Source organism: Schistocerca gregaria, chromosome X (assembly GCF_023897955.1).
Source record: "Schistocerca gregaria isolate iqSchGreg1 chromosome X, iqSchGreg1.2, whole genome shotgun sequence".
NCBI lineage: Eukaryota > Metazoa > Arthropoda > Insecta > Orthoptera > Acrididae > Schistocerca > Schistocerca gregaria.
Window position 1 is genome coordinate 479741883 of NC_064931.1, and position 19205 is coordinate 479761087.

General features: G+C 43.7%; 1 protein-coding gene across 1 annotated transcript in view; it reads right to left on the reverse strand.

Moving 5' to 3' along the window:
• The window catches only part of LOC126298915 (protein trachealess), a 1138333-nt gene that overhangs the window by 91580 nt on the left and 1027548 nt on the right, over positions 1-19205 (reverse strand). Inside the window, exon 7 of the mRNA XM_049990456.1 lies at positions 14228-14390. Coding sequence (XP_049846413.1) covers positions 14228-14390 — 163 coding nt within the window. The remainder of the gene's footprint in view (positions 1-14227; positions 14391-19205) is intronic.

Here is a 19205-nt window from a genome sequence, read left to right on the forward strand (position 1 = left end):
GTGGAGCTCTTTGAAACACGGCACAGCGTAGTTATTTGCAGATAAATACCAGAGAGATGTGTGTGGGTATAGGTGTAGTAAGCTGTTGTTGATAACGCTGAAAGAGTGGTTCGGTGTGGAACGGCGGAGAGGTGACGTGGACTGCGGTAGTCGTCATGGGGTTGTGGACCACTGCGGCTGCGGCTGGGGCGGAGCCTGTCCGTTGTTTCTACGCCCCCGGTTAACACACAATACAATACAATACAAGCTGTTGTTGACAACGCTCCGATCCTTATGCCCGAGTTGGACTGCTTGTGCTCGCATCGGTGTCCTGTGAAACGTACGGTACGTTACCTTGGCTTTTTGACTCTGACTTTGTCTGCTACACCTTTATGAATTCAGAATTCGAACCTAAATTTTTCTAAAATGGTAATATTTGTTTCTATTTGTTAGATTTCCTTAAATCCATATTGCAATAGTATCTTTAAACCAGAAGCTGAATTGATATTTATTGTTATTTATTTACTTATTGCTTGTTTAGGGTGACCAGATTAGGACCTTAAGGTCCTCTCTTACATCTGACCAGGAACAACACATACTAAAGATATTACAAGAACATTCACAGGAATAATAATAATAATTATTATTATTATTATAATGATAATAATAACCGATACTTAATAATAATAATAATAAATACCCTAATAACAGTAATGGTAATAGCAGGAAAGGGCATTAAGAATGTTATAGATTAGTTTAGCACATCTGTATACATGTGTAATATTACGGAACGGAATGGATAAGGAAAGAGGGGAAGATTGAAATAATAGCGACAGTGGCTATTAGGAAAGAACAGAACTCTGCTAAAGTTAGAGAAGGAAAAGTGGTTGTGGAGGGGGGGTTGACGAGAGTGAGCTGCAGAGAAATGGCTGTTACACTCGTAATAGAAGGTGTGGCACTAACTGTCTTTTGAAGTTTGGAAGAAATTTAATTTCTCTAATTTTTCGAAGAAGTTTGTTCCAAAGTCGTATTCCTGATATGAAAAACGATGTAGAGAACATGGAAATTTGCTTAACCTACAGTTGTGGCTATACACTGTTCCATTTAATTTACCTAGGTACTGCTTTCCCCAGGTATTTGTATCATTTAAATGATTTCTATTGGACATTAAACCCTAATCTTTCTTCCTGCGAATTAGTTCAGTTGAGGCTCATAAATTGTGTAAGCAAAGGCTCCTTCATTATCACGTTTCGGGGAGTGTACACTATTACGTTTCTCTTTAGTAGCTATTTGGACAGGACTGATATTTCTGCAAGGATACTAGACACTGGACTACAATTTTTGTCTGTTAACAATTCCTCATAGACAATAGCGACTTCTGCAAAAAGTCCGCCTGCCGGAGTGGCCGAGCGGTTCTAGGCGCTACAGTCTGGAACCGCGCGACCGCTACGGTCGCAGGTTCGAATCCGGCCTCGGGCATGAAATGTGTGATATGTCCTTAGGTTAGTTAGGTTTAAGTAGTTCTACTTTCTAGGGGACTGATGACCTCAGATGTTAAGTCCCATAGTGCTCAGAGCCATTTTTTGCAAAAAGTCCAATGTTGCAACTAAGAGTGTTAAGTAATTCGCTAATACTCAATACTAACAGTAGTACTCCTACCACAATTACCAAGAGCACACTCTAAATTGTTTCTCGCTCTCTGAACAGTATAAAAAATGGTTCAAATGGCTCTGAGCACTATTGGACTCAACATCTATGGTCATCAGTCCCCTAGAACTTAGAACTACTTAAACCTAACTAACCTAAGGACATCACACAACACCCAGTCATCACGAGGCAGAGAAAATCCCTGACCCCGCCGGGAATCGAACCCGGGTGCGGGAAGCGAGAACGCTACCGCACGACCACGAGCTGCGGACTGAACACCATAAAGCGATGTATTCTCCCTACCAAAAGAGTTTAAAAATTGGCTAGATTTCCCATATAAAATACGATTACAATTAATACATAAGATCATTTTACATATTTCCTTTCACCGGAAAAATGAATCAGAAAGCAGTAGATACGCTCTGTGCATCCTGCACCTCGATTAGTCCCAAAATGCACCGTTGTCCTTCCACATACGCACTTCGCCTGAGCGGGTTACAAGAGAAGCCGTTCATGAAAGTATAAAGTGGACGATCCTTCCTGTCCAGCCAGTGAGAGAAACGTTTCACACAGAGATAACGCCACTGTTCCTGCGAGGCCCGAGTCCTGCGTATCAGTCCTCGCACGGTTCCGCAATGCGAAGACGACGGAGGGCGCCAAGGGGCGCCAGGTACGCTGCCTGAGGAAGTTACCCGCGCCGAAAACAATGAGGCGAACGGCGGAGTAGCCGTTTGGAAATCCGAGTATCAGGAAAGTAATCTTATTGCCAAAGTGACAAGCGTCGTTTGTATTCGGTGGGCGACCGGTTGCGCCATAAACACCCACCCACAGGTTGCTGGTCGCTGGTCACTGCTCACTCGGAATTCCTGGCGCTCTCGCCGGCGCGGGCCCGGCCCGCATCCCAATGACCGCCAGCTCTTTGTCTAGCCAGCCTTCTTTTATCAACAGTCTGTATCATCGCGGCGCATCCAGCATTACTCAAATAATAAATATGAAATAAATAATACAGTCTTTAGAAGGTTACGATACGTGACATACATTATTCACCAGGTGAATGACATCAACCCCCGAGCGGCCAGGAAGGAGTGACGACGCGAGGGTGGGGGACCGCGCCTCGTGCGTTGATCTCCGGCATTAGGCAGGCGCGCCACGCGCTTCCTGTACTGCCGTGTCCCACTTCGGCATTCTGTCCGAAAAATTTGTGACCTGGAATTGGGCTCCGGCGCGCTGTATTTCAGGGCGGCGCCTGAATGAACGCCACTGAATTCCGCGGCAGCGTGCCAGCAGAGGTGTTTTGCATCCGCGCCGCTTCCGCCGCCAGTATTTTTAACTGTGAACGCTCCCTCGCTTTTCTGACAACTCCACGTTTCATACACTGAGGGCTTTCACGACAGGTCTCCTCAGTTGCTGGTGAACCTTCCGGGTTATGTGGTCGTGGTCCAAAAAACTTTTTCGGTGCAACGTTGCGTCTAGAGCTGCGTCGGACATCCTTAGAGATGCTCTTGGCTCCAAGGTGTCTTGTTGACTGACGGTTCAGACGTCGGAGAGCGACAGAAATGACGCAGAAATGGGCGTTATAGGCATAAATAATTCTTTCCAGAGGAGGCCGATGTGGCCGAGCAGTTTAGGCGCTTCAGTCCAGAACCGCGCTGCTGCTACGCTCGCAGGTTAGAATCCTGCCTCGTGCATGGAGGTGTGATGTCCGTAGGTTAGTTAGGTTTAAGTAGTTCTAAGTTCTACGGGACTCATGACCTCAGATAATGCTTAGAGCCATTTGAATTCTTATCAGAGACAAATCGTAACTACGGAACTGTCGTCTGTCGAAGGTAAAGCTTATCTATCGATTCTGTATAGTTACTGTCCATATATTGTTCAGTTTCGTGGCTTCTTACTTTCTGTTTAAATTGTTCCCATTCTCATACATTTCTATGGCTTTTCTATAAAGGGTGTCCCAGGAGGGTTGGTCAATATTCAGGGATATGACACAAACGATCATTCGAAGCAAAAAGTCTAGGAACATGGGCTTTAAAAAGTCAAGCTTAAGAGCCATGACCACTTGTTCTGTAGATGAGATGTGTTTACAGTAGCGAAGATGAACAAGTGGTCAGAGCTTTCGAGGTATGCACCTTAGAGCCTTTGTTCATTGGAAATTTTGTTCTTGTTTCGGCCCATACGGAAAGCAAGGAGGTTGCAGTGGACAAGATTTGTTTCACAATAAGAAAGATGAAAACGTGGGCATAGCTGTTGAGGTATAAAGTTTAGAGCCCATCTTTAGTAGAGTACCTTGCTCCGAATGATCTTTGTTCTCATATCCGTGAATATTGACCATTTCGCCTGGGATACCCTCTATAGCCGCGGATAATAGTTCGTTACTGTAGGTAAAATTTTGATTCTGGAAAACTTCACTTCACGGTTTCCTGACTGAAGACCATGCCCTGCTACGGACGATTATTCCATTTTTCCTAGTAGACAAATACTTTCGTGTTCCTTCAGACGTGTATTCACGCATCTCTTTGTAGCTCCAATACCACACGTACATGGAACCTTAGGTACCCCGCATTTGTTTATCCTTAACAGATCTGAGTGTTCATAGTTCATGGACCACGGTTACACAGCTCGGGAGATTCACCAGCAACTAACTACACATTTCTTTTAGACTGATCCGTGTTCCAATGCATGAATTGTGCAGAATATTTCATTAAAGACATCACAACTTTGCAACTATTACGAAGGGCTTTCAAAATAACTTAAATACGTAGTCAGTTAAAAGATAAGATACAAGCGAGCAAAAGAGGTCGTCTTAGGCTACGAAATGAGTTAATGCCCATCTATAATGATCTCGACGTCGATGAAACGTTGAATTGTCACCTTCTTTCTTTTACAGGAGACGTCAACATTGAAGTCATTAGAGACGTAGGACTGTTTCCCTTACAAAAGAATGGGGAACGGTATCTGCTGTGGCCTTTTTAAGGCCCCACATTCACTAGAAACGTATTAGGAAGGAACTTGTTCCCAGCACGAGTACAATATTTTAACAATTTCTCATATCGGCCCTTTGAAACCGCATGAAATTTCCATGGTAAACTGTGTAGATAAAGACGTTCAACAGTATCTGTGTGTGCAAATTTGAAGCTAATACGATAAATGAAATTTCAATTCACAGTAATCTGTGGTGACAAATGCTCGTTTAATATCAGCGCCGAGAGGACAAAAAAAGGGAAATTCATGGGTAAAGAGAATTATACTCAAATTAGAATAACTCACTCTGACGCTAAGCCTGTCCTTATTTATTTTCTAATATATTTGATGCAGAACTTCATTCGAGTATATTCGAGGATTTTTTCATCCTACACTTTGGTAAAATCGACAAAAATTAATGAATTGATTCCAGTGAACCAGAGAGCCACCTTAGTGTGACTTATTAAGTCTATAGTTATCTTGCAAGGAATTTGAGTGTCTGGCAGCTGGACATGACAGAGCGGCTAATTAGGTTCACAGAATTTCAACTCTCAAGTTTTTCTCATCGCTGACCTTCTTTTTAAATGCAGTCTGTTTTCCATTTCATTTCCTTGTCTACTTTAACCGACAAATCGATAGACAATGTAATTGCCGAAGTGACACTTATTTAGTAATTCCAATTTGGTGTAAGTCTGACTTGCTGTAGTGCATATACTCTGTCGCAAATAGCAGTCATAAGATAATTATTTCATGAAAAACTAGAATTGTTTCACTGACTTCGTAAGTGCCTGAATGAATACTTACCTATTGATTACTTTGTAAATTTCTTACTGAAATATCGTGCATTGCATATATTAATGGAAATAGTTTACCTTTGCTCCACCTGCAGTAACAGCCCCAACCTCCTGCCATTTGGCTTTTCATCTTTATTATGAAATTTCTTATTGGTTTTAGGTTTTTAGTCTGCACTCCTTGCACGATAGCTCCTGTAAATAAAATTTCCTTCCATTTCTGGGATCGTGAGTGGACGAGTCTGGTGGAATGCCAGAGTTCCACTACTCTTTATTGCCTCGAGTGGAGAGAGGTATGAATACCTCCTTTAAAAAGCTAGATTTCGGCGAATTCTACTATAATGGTGCTGCCGTCACGGGGAGTTAAACTGCGGTCACAAAAGAAGTTCTACTGCCCGTTTATGTTTCGTAAATGGTGGAGTGATTGAAAAGGCTGCTGTAGGATTCCCCCGTTCCTGCATAATCGTATCAAGTCACGTCGCCTGACAATCCGGGAACACAACTCCCACCGTATCGATGTCGAGATTTGTGTTCGCAAAATTCTCTAGCACTAAAAAGCTAGGCTAATTTAAAATGTGGCAGCCGTAGTAGATTGAATTGGAATGACAATGAGGCGTGGAGCGAGGAGGGAGGGCGCGTGGGAAGCGAGGTGCGGTACCGTCAGCTAACGGTCACGGCCGCTGCCCAGCGCCGCCGCCTGCAACAGCCCCCACCTCCAAAAAACACTGCTCGAGTCGCGCGTGGCGAGGACAAGAATGTGAGGCTCAAGGCATAGAGCAAGTGCACTAGTGGAAAATGAGCCTGTGAAGAACGGACACGGAAACGAAGGAGTTGCATGGAACACCGATAGATGGTGATAAGGATAATGATTCACAGTGTCTTCTGTGGGCGGTGCTGGAATGACGTACCGAGCATGAAAATACTGATCTCATGACAACTGTATCTGACTCACTACGCGAATGCTGTACGATATCTTGTCAAAAGTGTGTGGACACCTATTAGTGGACATGAATATGGGATGAGCCCACTCTTCGCCTTTATGAGGGCTTCAGATGTGCCGGGGACGATTTCACTGAGGTGTCTGAATGTGTATTTAGGAATGGCAGCCCATTATTTGGCAAGAGCTGAGGCCAGATAAGGTAGTGTGATGTTGGACACTAGGGTCATGGTAGCAGCATAGCTGCATGGAACACCAATAGATGGCGACAGGGATAACGACTCACACTGCCTTCTATGGACGGTCCAGGGACGACGTACCGAGCGTGAAATTGCTGATCTCATTTGACTCGCTACGTGAACGCTGTACAAATTCCTTTTTTTTTAAAGCGCAATAAGGTGGCACAACCCAACTTCCAAAAACACGTAAATATCGTGACATTCACCAAACCGTAACCCTTCTACGGAGCTGTCACAAGGCATAGCCTTATTCATCACTCCGAATCAGCTAGGACCACGAGAAACCGCTAGAGGATGGGCTACGACCAAGTGTCATCGCAAGGTTTCGTCCCTCAACTCATTACCGTGCAGACTGCCTGAGATGGTGTAGCTTAAGACAGCTTGAGTGGTGAGTGGCAGGAATGAGGGCACGTTGTCTTGAAACCAGGTATGATCGTTTGGTAGTGCTACGCCTACCAGTAATCTGTGACGTACAGCTCTGTGTGTGAGGGTGCGGGGAGCCCTAAGATACACTGATCGTACGTATCTGGCGCTTGGGAAGGAAAGCTAAAATTGCGGGATATATAATCAGAACATCTACCGCCCCCCCCCCCCCCCCATTTTGTTGACGTCCCTACTACAACGCCTTGTAAATGCTCTCTTCTCACGTTGGTCAGAGCCCTCTGCCAGATGTTCGTTAAGTTCTCTAGTTAGTACGATCAGCATTCCATCATTAAGCATGAATGGGACATTATGGAAAGCCGTTTGGTATTGCATGCGTTAGAGGCAACACCTGAAAGTAGTGTAAGATCTAATCTCCTAATCTACTATTCGTCACCTCTATGATCTTCTCCATGCGCTGTTGCAGCACAGCGTTTTACCTATTTGAGGCTGTACAAACACTAAAATTGTTCGACGCAATTCGTCTGACGACTACGTAATTATCATACGCCATGTACCACCTGCACATTATGTGAAGAGAACTTAATGTCGGACCATTACTTCATGCCGCGAAGTTTTCCGTTCACCACAAGTGTATCACGTCACTGCACGTAAATGAGGTATTCTCATATGGAACTAAAACTCCAAACGAGAGCAACTCAGTGGAAAGAAACGTCTTTTAATAGGATTATACTAAATTTCTAACAATTACTTCAATGTTAATACAGGAATGGAACGTCATTTCTGGCGGAAATAGGTTAATAATCTGCAATTCCCCGTATAATGCACATACGTTTCTACCTTTAATTTTTATCTGTAAATGTTATTTGGGGTGATCAGTTTTTGAGTTTGAGCCGCTTACTCATCCTAAGTTTTCCACGCGAGCGAGGAGCAAAGCCCGCAGTCTTCCTTTAAATCCGAAACTTAGTTTCTTTCGCCTTGCTTCAGCCACATGGTGTATACGTGGACAAAGGTAATTTTTTATAATAGGTTGATGAGAACATTATTATTCTCAGACGCTTTCAACGGAAGACTACTACAGAAAACACGCGACCGCACCGTCATATCAGAGTATCTATCAATCGGAGTTTAAAGTGAGTGATAAAAACTGCAGAAAATATGTTGGTCCAATGTAATAAATTTAATATATTATTTATGGCTGTAATGTTCAGCAACTATAGTATATATTTCAGAATAAAATTCAGTCGTCAGTTGCAAATATATTTTTATTTCGCTTTACCGGTTTCGGCAAATTGATTAGTCTGCTAAACCAGTACTAAGCTTCTGAAGATGGCAAATTAATTTGCCGAAACTGGAAAAGCTTAGTAAGAATATATTAGCAGCTGACAACTAAACTCTATTCTGAAATACACTCAAGGAAAAATATCACAAAACCTAAAAATAATTAATGTGGGTCAATGAAATTTTGGGAATACTTTTGTCTAGTAACATATTTAAGTGATTAAAATGGCAAGATCACAGGTTAATGTAAGCGCGCGATTAACAATTTCTGGTACATTAGTAACTGGTATAACCGCCAGAATGTTGAATGCAAACATGAAAACGTGCATGTGTTTTGTTGTATAGGTGATGGGTGTCAGTTTGTGGGATGGACTTCAATGCCTGTTGCACGTGGTCGGTCAGTACAAGGTCGGTTAATGCTTGTGGATGACGCTGGAGTTATCGTTCGATGATCTCCCATATGTGCTCGGCTGGAGACAGAAATGGTGATCGAATACACCAATGTATCATGTCGACACTTTGTAGAGCATGTTGGGTTACAACAGCGGTATGTGAGCGAGCTTTATCCTGTTGGAAAACACCCCCTGGGATACTGTTCATGAATGGCAGCACAACAGGTCGAATCATCAGACTGATGCACAAATTTGCAGTGAGGGTGCGTGGGATAACAACGAGAGTGCTCCTGCTGTCATACGAAATCGCACCCCAGACCATAACTCCAGGTGTAGGCACAGCGTGTCTAGCACGCAGGCAGGTTGCTTGCAAGCTCTCAGCTGGCCTCGTGATGACCAACACACGGTAGTCACTGGCACCAAGACAGAAGTAGCTTTCATCGGAAAACATAACAGACCTCATCCTGCCCTTCAGTGAGCTCTCGCTTGATACCACTGAAATCGCAAATAGCGGTGGTTTGGGGTCAGTGGAATGCACGCTACAAGACGTCTGGCTCGGAGCTGTCCTTGAAGTAACCGATTTATGACAATTTGTTTTGTCACTGTGGTGTCAACTGCTGCTCAAATTGCTGCTGCAGATGCAGTACGATGCGCCAGAGCCATACGCCAGATCCGATGGTCTTCCCTCACAGTACTGCCACGTGGCCGTCTGGAGCCCGGTCTTCTTGCGACCATATATTCTCGTGACCATCGCCGCCAGCAGTCATATACGGTGGCTACATTCCTGTCACGTCTTTCTGCAGTATCGCAGATAGAACATCCAGTTTCTCGTAGGCTTATAACACGACCACGTTCAAGCTTAGTGAGGCGTTGATTATAGCTCTTTGTCGCCTTAAAGGGATCGTTGACTAACATCAACTAACCACGTCCAATCTCAAAGGTAACTAATGCTCACGATCGTTACAGGGTGTATTTAAAGCAAACCTGATATGCATCCTCAGAGGGCGCTACGAGGACTACCCTTCTGTGACTAACAAGAAATTAGGCATTATCTTTCAGATGTAGAAACACGCCTACCAACTTTCGATTATGTCTAACAACTCCTTACAGGTATTGATTGTTTTTCTTCCATCAGTGTAAAAAAATTAACTTCCTTGTTGGGGCAGCAACTCAAAAGATGTCAGCCGAATTTGTGAGTGAAGGAGATACGCAGGGAGAGTGCGCAACTCCTTCGTAACCGCAACGACTTTGTATTCAGGCCGAGCGCTCGAGGGGAGATTCTAGACTAGACATGCGTGCTCTCGTCTCCTCTCTGGACCAAGTTTACGCACTGTCAGCGACGAGCCTGAGGTCGCCTGCCACCCAGTACAGAGATCTCCACTATATTAAAGCGGACTCTGTGAACTTGGAGCTCTGCATGTAACAGCGTGAAATACAACGTACGTCGTAGATATGTTTACAGCGTTTGAGCTAGTGAACAACAGGGAAGTAGGCGGTAACTTTGATTGGAATTCCTTGTTGATAAGTAGTGCATTGATCTGTAGACTGCTTGAAGTTTTTTTCAGATAACTTTTTGCGGTAGAAACGTAGAGACTACAGTAACTCGGAAGACCGGACTCTTGTTCTTTGTCTACCAGGACAGTCTTCCTTCTTTTCGATCACTTCTATCCCACGATGTTTTTTCCTGGTCATGGGCTATAGCCACAGTCTCTTGGTAACAGCGAGCAATCGCCGGTCGACTACTTAACATAGCGGAAAAATTCCGCGTACTACCCGCATATTTAGCCACATTCAAATCACGATTGGGTACGCGCCAGTATCTCGTACACAGTGTTCTCGCGACTGCTTTAGCAAACGTTGATATATGTTGCGGTTGTTAACGCTGTTGATTCGAATATGTCTTTTAAAATAATCGACTTTCAAATGAGTATAGAATACATGTGGAACACTAATTACATTTACGTCGATAGCTAAGCTGAAAAGGTAAACGGTATTTAACTGACATAAACGCAGAGAAGAATACGTCGTCCCATTAGATGGAAATTTTTAAGGTAGAACCGAATCCGAGGCTCAATATTTTTCTTAATTACAGATACTTTAGCAAAATAATAAGAGTTTTTAATGACGTCGAAAGAAAAACTGACGAAAAGCCTCTCAGTGGGTATTTGTAACCTGACTACATAACGTGCAGACTGATATTTGATCCAGGATTTCTAAGTGATACAGTATGTGATAAGAGTGGAATATTATTGACGTTGAAGATTTTCATGTGTCTTTCAAGGATAGTTTGATAATACAAATTTACTTCATTTCAGTTTACTACATCATCTATATACGTACATGTATATACTTCAAATGTTAGCTCAAATCTAGCTCTAAATCAATGCACTTGTATGAAAAGTAAGATTTAGAAAACCGATGTGTCTATTTTACATAGTCATGCGTATTACTCGTACAACACTTATGTTGAAACTAGAATTTGAGAACAGTTTTCTCGATGTTACTTTTTAAAGGGCAAAAATCAACAAAGGACATATAAAACTAAGTTCGGTATTTTTGGTGGTGAGTCTTGTAACTATTATATTTCTGCTGGGTACAATTCAGAAAACTGATACCTAGCCATCCACTGTTTAATAAAACATGGAATCCGAGGAATGGCAATTTCTCCTCATATTATGTATATGGTAAATGATTCTATAATTTGAGTAAAAGTTAAATGAAGTTGTATTTACTTAACTGGAGAGACTGTCTTACGGCAATATTACAGATTTCCGACTAACCTTGCCTGATTGCTTTATACATAAATACTCTAAAGAAGCAACAGCATTGTCTTACGAACGCTGGTCGAGCGATACTTTATAACCTGTAGTGTGGTTGACGCATATAAACAAACTGAAATAGGTTTTCCAATGATATAGTTGATTCATGTCCTATTTGCAGGTAAAAATTCATATCTTAAGCAAATGCGGATCCTTGAAGGGCGTTGTTATCATTTTAATCATTTTAGAATAGTATGTGAAATGCTATCTTTATGAAATATGAATTGCGTACATGTGGAAACATAAATCTTACGCTAGATAATGTATCATTATTGTTTATTCCAGAACTAAGATCGTAGTGGCAAACGAAAGAAATTAATCTACGTGAATATGTAATTTCTAGTAACTTTCTTGCGGACGCAGATTAAACTGAATTTTAGAAGTAATTTAAAAAGAAAGAAGCAAGCAGCACACTTGATTTTGAAATTCTGGTCCTTTTTATCATAATCTTTCCGAACACGAAAACCTGTGCTCCCTGTAGAGCTATGGTAGTTACAATAAAGAAATTAATTTCCTGCGACGGTTGTATTCTCACGTTTTCCTAGCATTTGTGATTAGGCTGAAACAACACACGATTGTAGCTCTAGTCATAATAGCATAATTTGATCCGTGCTGTGCTTGCCATAACGTTGATATCGTAAGTAAACGAGAAGCGCAAACGAAAAAAAGGCCATGTTCATATCTTCACTTTAAATCTGTTGTTAGGAACTATGCAGAGACTCAAATTTCAAGTTTGTAGCGTTATAGAAAGCAATCCAGAGATCTGATTACACATGTACTAGTTTGAATATTGTGAGAATGTCCCAATAAACCATATAAGCTGGTTAGCAGCATGTATGGCTCAGAGGGAGACCGAATGGGTGTCAAACTACAGTAGTATGCATAACAATTCTTTTATTTATGCCAGTTTACTCGTCCTTCATACATGGTAGAGACGTGTGAGGAGAATCTACTACAGCTCAGATTCTACATGAAGCTGTAACCCCCCCCCCCCCCCACTCCCTCACTGTAACTACCTGCATGAGCCATTTCTGAAAGTAGAAGAAGCCAAAGCCATATCAGCTCCAGTAGGGCCATGACTATTAAAACACTGTGGAATCCATAACTAAGTACGGACTAATGATAGCTGCTATTAATAATGAATGAATTACGGTTATGGATATTTTTCTCTACTACTGAGGTAGAGTTCACACCGAGTCCGCAATCGTACAAGGTACGTCTGAAAAAATCGGTGAATGGTCTCTGAAAATAAGGGAAAAAAGGGTTACAAATACGAAAAGCAGCCTTCAAAGTAATCGCCATTAGGCACAACATGCTTCTGATATCGGTTCTAAAGCTGTTGGAAACTGCCAGCAAACGAAACTTCTGGAATTGCTAGAAGCAATGTGGTAACACGTTGTTGGATATTCGCATCATTACAGGAGGTGAGACCGACGCTACGAATACGATCCGGAGACCAATCGACAGTCAACGGAATGGTGTTCATTGTCTTCCCCGCCTCCCTCGGATATAAATTCATGAGGGATCAAGCCCTTGCTGTCGAAAATGGCGAGGAACATCGTCTTCACCTTGGATTTTATCAGCCGAATCTTTGGGAGGCGCGAAAGACTATGAACACCATGCCACTAACTGTTTCTTGGTCTCCGCATAGCGTTGGTAGCACCAGCTCTCATCTCCTGTAATGAGGCGCGCATCCGACAACGCATGTCCATGGTGCTTCGAGTGATTCTACAAGAAGCGTCTTCTCATAGTTTCCAACAGCCTTTGTATCTAATGATGATTACTCTAAGGCCAGTAAGCGTATTTTGTTGGAAACACTTGTTTCCTTTATTTTTTGAGACCATTCACCGATTTTTTCAGACGTGCCTTGTAGTTTCTAGTGGAATAACCTATACTTCTGGAGAGAAAGGCACGACGTACGTTGGTACAGGGTGACAATTATAGAACTATATGAAATAAAATCGTCATAACTTCTGAGCGGTTTGCGTTAGGACGTTCAAATTGCACGGTTGGCTGCGGGGATTGATGGGAGTTAGTATGCGAATGTATAGTTTGGTTTAGCGACGAAACCCACTTTGATTTGGATGGGCTCGTCAATAAGCAAAATTGGCACATTTGGGGGACTAAGAATCCGCATTTTGCGATCGAGAATCTTCGCACCCTCAACGGGTGCAGTGTGCAGTGTGCATTGCGCATTGTCCGGACACGATGTGCGATATTCCTCGATGGCACGGTGGCTACCGAATGGTACGTGAAGGTTTTGGAAGATGATTTCACCTCCATTATCCAAAGTGACCCTGACTTCGACAAGATGTGGTTCATGCAAGACGGAGCTGGAGCCCATCGAAGCAAGAGAGTGTCTGATATCCTGGAGGAGCACTTTGGGGGCCGCATTCTGGCTCTGTGGTACCCAGAGGCCACTGGAATGGGCCTCGATTGACCGCCATATTCTCCGTATGTGAACACGTGCGACTCCTTTTTGTTGTGCTATATTAAAAACGAAGTGTACAGCAGTAACCCCAAAACCATTGCTGAGCTGAAAACAGCCATTCAGGAGATCATCGACAGCATCGATGTTACGACCCTTCAGTGGGTCATGCATAATTTCGCTATTCGTCTGCGTCACATCATAGCCAAAGATGGCACGCATTTCGAACATGCCATAACCTAAATACGAATATCTGTAGTGGCGTTTACATGTTGAATAAAGCGTGTGCACTCTGTAATTTGTAAATAATTTAGGTTTTTTTTCATATAGTTCAATAATTGTCACCCTGTATGAAAGTAAAGCTAGAGGTGGTACCGTCGGGGTTGTTGGTGCCCTGGGGCGCGCCCTCCTCGGAGCCCGCGCTGCCGGGCGAGGCGAGCGACTGCCCCTGCGCCAGCCCCAGACCCAGCTGCTCGGCCAGCTCCGCGTGGTCCTGCTGGTGGATGTACTCGAAGATGCTGCTGCCCGTCATCTCCACCTGCAAAACAACACACCGCAACCTTAGGAAACACTCGCACTCTTACGCAACACCGACATCGCTTGCGCCGGCGCCGTCATTGTTGAGGAATCTCACGAAAGAGTCTTCGGCAAGCGCAGCGTTTCTGTAAAGAAAATCGTATGCGAGCCGTTAGTGCGGCGTATTACACAGGGCTATTTTGTTAAATGGAGACAGGTGCAAAAAAAAAAAAATTTCTGAGATGATAAAGAGCAGAAAATGTTATATGGATGTTCCCAAGCCGGCCTGAGTGGACGAGCGGTTCTAGGTGCCTCAGTCCGGAACCGCGCGACCGCTACGGTCGCTGGTTCTAATCCTGCCTCGGGCATGGATGTGTGTGATGTCCTTAGGTTAGTTAGTTTTAAGTAGTTCTAGAGGACTGATGACCTCAGATGTTAAGTCTCATAGTGCTCAGAGCCATTCGAACCATTTGATGTCTGCAAGTTGGAGATATTAGAACTTCGACAGTGTAGGTTTCAATAACTGAAATCACACATAAGAACAATACAGACAAGTGGGAACGTTCTGTCTGTATTGGTGTTACAGCACCACTAGCCATCAGCGAAGTTAGGGTTACCCGTAGAAAGCTCAAATGTTCAAATGTGTGTGAAATCTTAAGGGACTTGACTGTTAAGGTCATCAGTCCCCAAGCTTACGCACTACTTACCCTAAATTATCCTAAGGACAAACACACACACCCATGCCCGAGGGAGGACTAGAACCTCCGCCGGGACCAGGCGCACAGTCCATGACTGCAGCACCTAAGACCGTTCGGTTAATCCCGCGCAGGGACCGATGACCATCGCAGTCTGGTCCCTTTAATCTCCCAAAGCAACCAACCAACCTAATCCCGCGCGGAAAGTCCAGATGTGCCTCGCCTGTAAAGATGACTGGTCCCACTTGGCGATCGCCAATAATCGCTTCCCACACAATGAGACGGAACTGGTGTTAATGGCTCGCTACCACCATACCTGGGGGATTTTCCGTAGCCCAAAGGTGGGTGCTTTGAAGGTTAACTATATCCCATCCCCGTAAAGGTAACCTCATCTGTGAATAAGATGGATGACAGAAATCCCCCCACCGTGGTGACTTGTCAAACGAACCAATGAGTAAACCATCTCCACGGATGCACGTCACTAGGCTGTAAAGGTTGAACGCATTGCAAGTGGTACGAATTGTGACAGGGGTCGTGGAGGATGTTACACAGGACCGTCTGGCTTATCTCTTTCTGCCCTCATGCTGTTACAGTGCTCGCTGTCAGAGATGTTTTAATTCCACCTTTTAGTGTTTATTCCCTTGAACGCATTTCCGGGCGTATATTGAAATGAAATGTTCTGCTCCTTAACCTCTCAGTAATCGTTTCCTGCCGGCCGACGTGGCCGAGCGGTTCTAGGCGCTACAGTCTGGAACCGCGCGACAACTACGGTCGCAGGTTAGAATCCTGCCTCGGGCAATGGATGTGTGTGATGTCCTTAGGTTATTTAGGTTTAAGTAGTTCTAAGTTCTAGGGGACTGATGACCTCAGAAGTTATGTCCCATGGTGCTCAGAGCCATTTGAACCATTTTAATTGATTCCTGCAGTTTGTCACCATTTAGCAAAATCACATTGTACAGTATTTCCACAACATTTAAAGTCCTTATCAAGTAGGTATGACAGCAGGTATAGAACGAGTTCAGAGATGAGCTGCTAGGTTAGTAACAGGTATAGAACGGACTCTATAGGTAAGGAATGTTTCGAACTATGCTTGCCTAGGATACCGGCAGCGATAACGGCTGTACTACCTCGTTTACGACGCTGCCAACCTCAGTAAGCAACTGCGCGGTAGCCGTTACATACTTTATGTACTCAGCTTTGTTTTGTACTGTGTGTTCTTGAGAATTTCTTTTCTTATTTTTAAATGAGTTAGCAGATAAGTTGTCGTCCAACACGGTACTGGAGTACGACTTCCACGATACCAAAAAGTGTCGGTGATCCATATGACTGTGTGTCAGTTTTCTTTCACAGAGGCACAATTCACGGGTGTAGACTCTCTTCCCTGTGAGACGGAAAAGTTGCTTGTTCCTCCGCAACTCTCCTCGTCACACTGCGGTCTAAGTTATCCTTTGTTTATGATTGCGCCAAATGCCACGTTTAAGTTTCCTCGCTGTGGGTACAGGGTGGGTGGGCAAAATAAAAGTAATCCGGATAAATTTCATACACCTTAAGGTAGGCAACCCAACTTCATAATCTACTCTCACAGTAGATGATGCACGTTAGGTTGCCTGGTCAAGATGCATGAAATATCGTCCAGCTCATTTCTGTTTTGTCAACCAGTCACCCCAGATGACCTGGTTGCACAAGATGTAAGTTGGGTTGCCTGTCTTAAGGTGCATGAAATATTTTCCTGATGATTTTTAGTTTTCCCACGCTGGATAACAAATACGAAAGTAACAGAGAGGATCAGAGCTTAAATGGGAATCTTTTGAAGAAAGAGGACGCCGTTTCCACGAAACCCCGTTATTAGAGAACCCCCGTTATTAGAGAAACGGGTTCCAAGACAGCACAACATTTCCGCTGCCACCACCACCACACATCCCGTGTAGGAATTGAGAGAATAAGCTATGAGATATTAGGGTGTGCACAAAGGCGAATGGAACAGCTCATAAAAATTGTTAGTCCTAATGCGAAGTACTCCCGACCAAACGCCGACAGGTCAGGAAACAACCACGCGACGACATCAGAGGTCCCAGCACAGTTAGGGCCAGTGTATGAAAGACATATACTTGGTGAAAGTGTTCTGGGATAATGCGGAGCATATGTAACGGAAATCGTGTACAAATTCCAGGGTACTGCATTTGGAGTCCTAATTAAGAACGCATGACAAGTGACTCCGAACGTGTTCAAGGACGCGTTGCTAGGTAGATAACAGGTTGGTATAGTCAATACGACAATTTATTTAATTATGTAACAGAGATGCTCGGAGAATTGATGTAAAGATCTTTGGAAGAAAGGCGACGTTGTTTTCGAGAACCCTCTTTGCGTGGTGTTCATTGCCGCGAACGGTAGGCGTTTCTTTTTGTTTTTATCTCTGGTTTTGGGTGAGTAAGGAAGGAAGATAAGGGGTTAAAGCGCCGTTAATAAGGGTACGGAAATTTTGTTTGAGATGTACTTGTGCTCATTTCCTCGAAAGTGCTGCACGGGTTTTCCTAGAGATTGTATCAGAAACAGTTCCCTTGAAGTAGCTGTGTAGCCGACAGGAAACCTAATACGGAACCTGTAATAATGAAACTCAGAGCAGGTTCCTTATAAATACGGTAAGAAGTGTATAAAATACACGGAATAAAAACAGTTTGTCAGACGCAAATGTGTGATTTAATAATGAAATACTGAAATTAGCAACAGTAGAGAGAAAACTACATCGCTCTGCAAAACTTAAGGACGAGATAGATAAAGTAACATAATATATTAACTATTCGATGGAAATGAATGAAAGTGCAGGCGCGTGTTGTCAGAAGTTTCCCAGTCATGCACACGAAGTTGGACGTCATATGGCGCTAGTTCAGCGAGACAACAGCACCAAATGGCGATGCCTCGCAACGCGAGGCAGTTGAAGAATTGGGAAAAGACAGTGTGAATCAACTGGCGAATGGTTACGGTGCAGTGTGGTGATTTCTTCATTACAACATGACCCGGATACAACATCTGGATGACTTCACACGGGGAAGAATCATCGGTAAACTGGAAGAAGGGTGAACTGTGAAGAGCGTAGCCCAGGAGTTTGGTATTGTTCACAGCATTGTTTCTCAGGCGTGAGGAGAGTTTCGGAACACAAGCACTGCTGCCGAAAGGAGAGCAGATGGTCGACCACGACCAACTACGGCAGAAGATGACGGCTACAATATGCAGCAGGCAAAAAGCGGGTGTAATTGGAACCGCATTTAACAGGACTGTAAGGTTCTCAGTCTCACCCTCCACAGTGGTACGGCGACTACATGGGGGTGACCTCTTTGCCCGACGACCAATATATTATGTTGAGTTGACACTCGCACATCAGCCGCAACGTTTGCACTGATGCTATGATTATAGGGAAGGGGTCGCTTGCTGTTCTCGGGTGAGAGCAGATTCAGTAGCGATTCTGGACGTTCTCCATATGGCGAGAGGTGGGAACTCCCAATGCATCGAGGAACATTGTCCAACGTATTCGTTCTGGTGGTCTAGATGTTATGGTTTGGGGAAGCATTATGTTCCATGGGCATGTGCTGTTGTTGTGGTCTTCAGTCCAGAGATTGGTTTGAAGCAGCTCTCCATGCTACTTTATCCTGTGCAAAATTCTTCATTTCAAAGTAACTATTGCACTCGATATGCTTCTGATTCTGCTTAGTGTACTCGTCTCTTGCTCTCCCTCTACGACTTGTATCGTTCACGCTGCCCTCCAATACTAAATTGGTGATCCCTTGATGCCTCAGAACATGTCCTACCAACCGATACCTTCTTCTAGACAAGTTGTGCCACAAATTCCTGTTTTCCCCAGTCCTATTCAGTACCACATCATTAGTTACATGATATATCCATCTAATCTTCAGCATTCTTCTGTAGCACCACATTTCGAAATCTTCTATTCTTTTCTTGTCTAAAGTATTTATCGTCCATGTTTCACATCCATACATGGCTACACTCCATACAAATACTTTCAGAAACGACTTCCTGACATTTAAATCTATACTGGATGTTAACAAGTTTCTGTTCTTCAGAAACGCTTTTCTTGCCATTGCCAGTCTACATTTTATATCCTCCATACTTCGGCCATCAACAGTTAT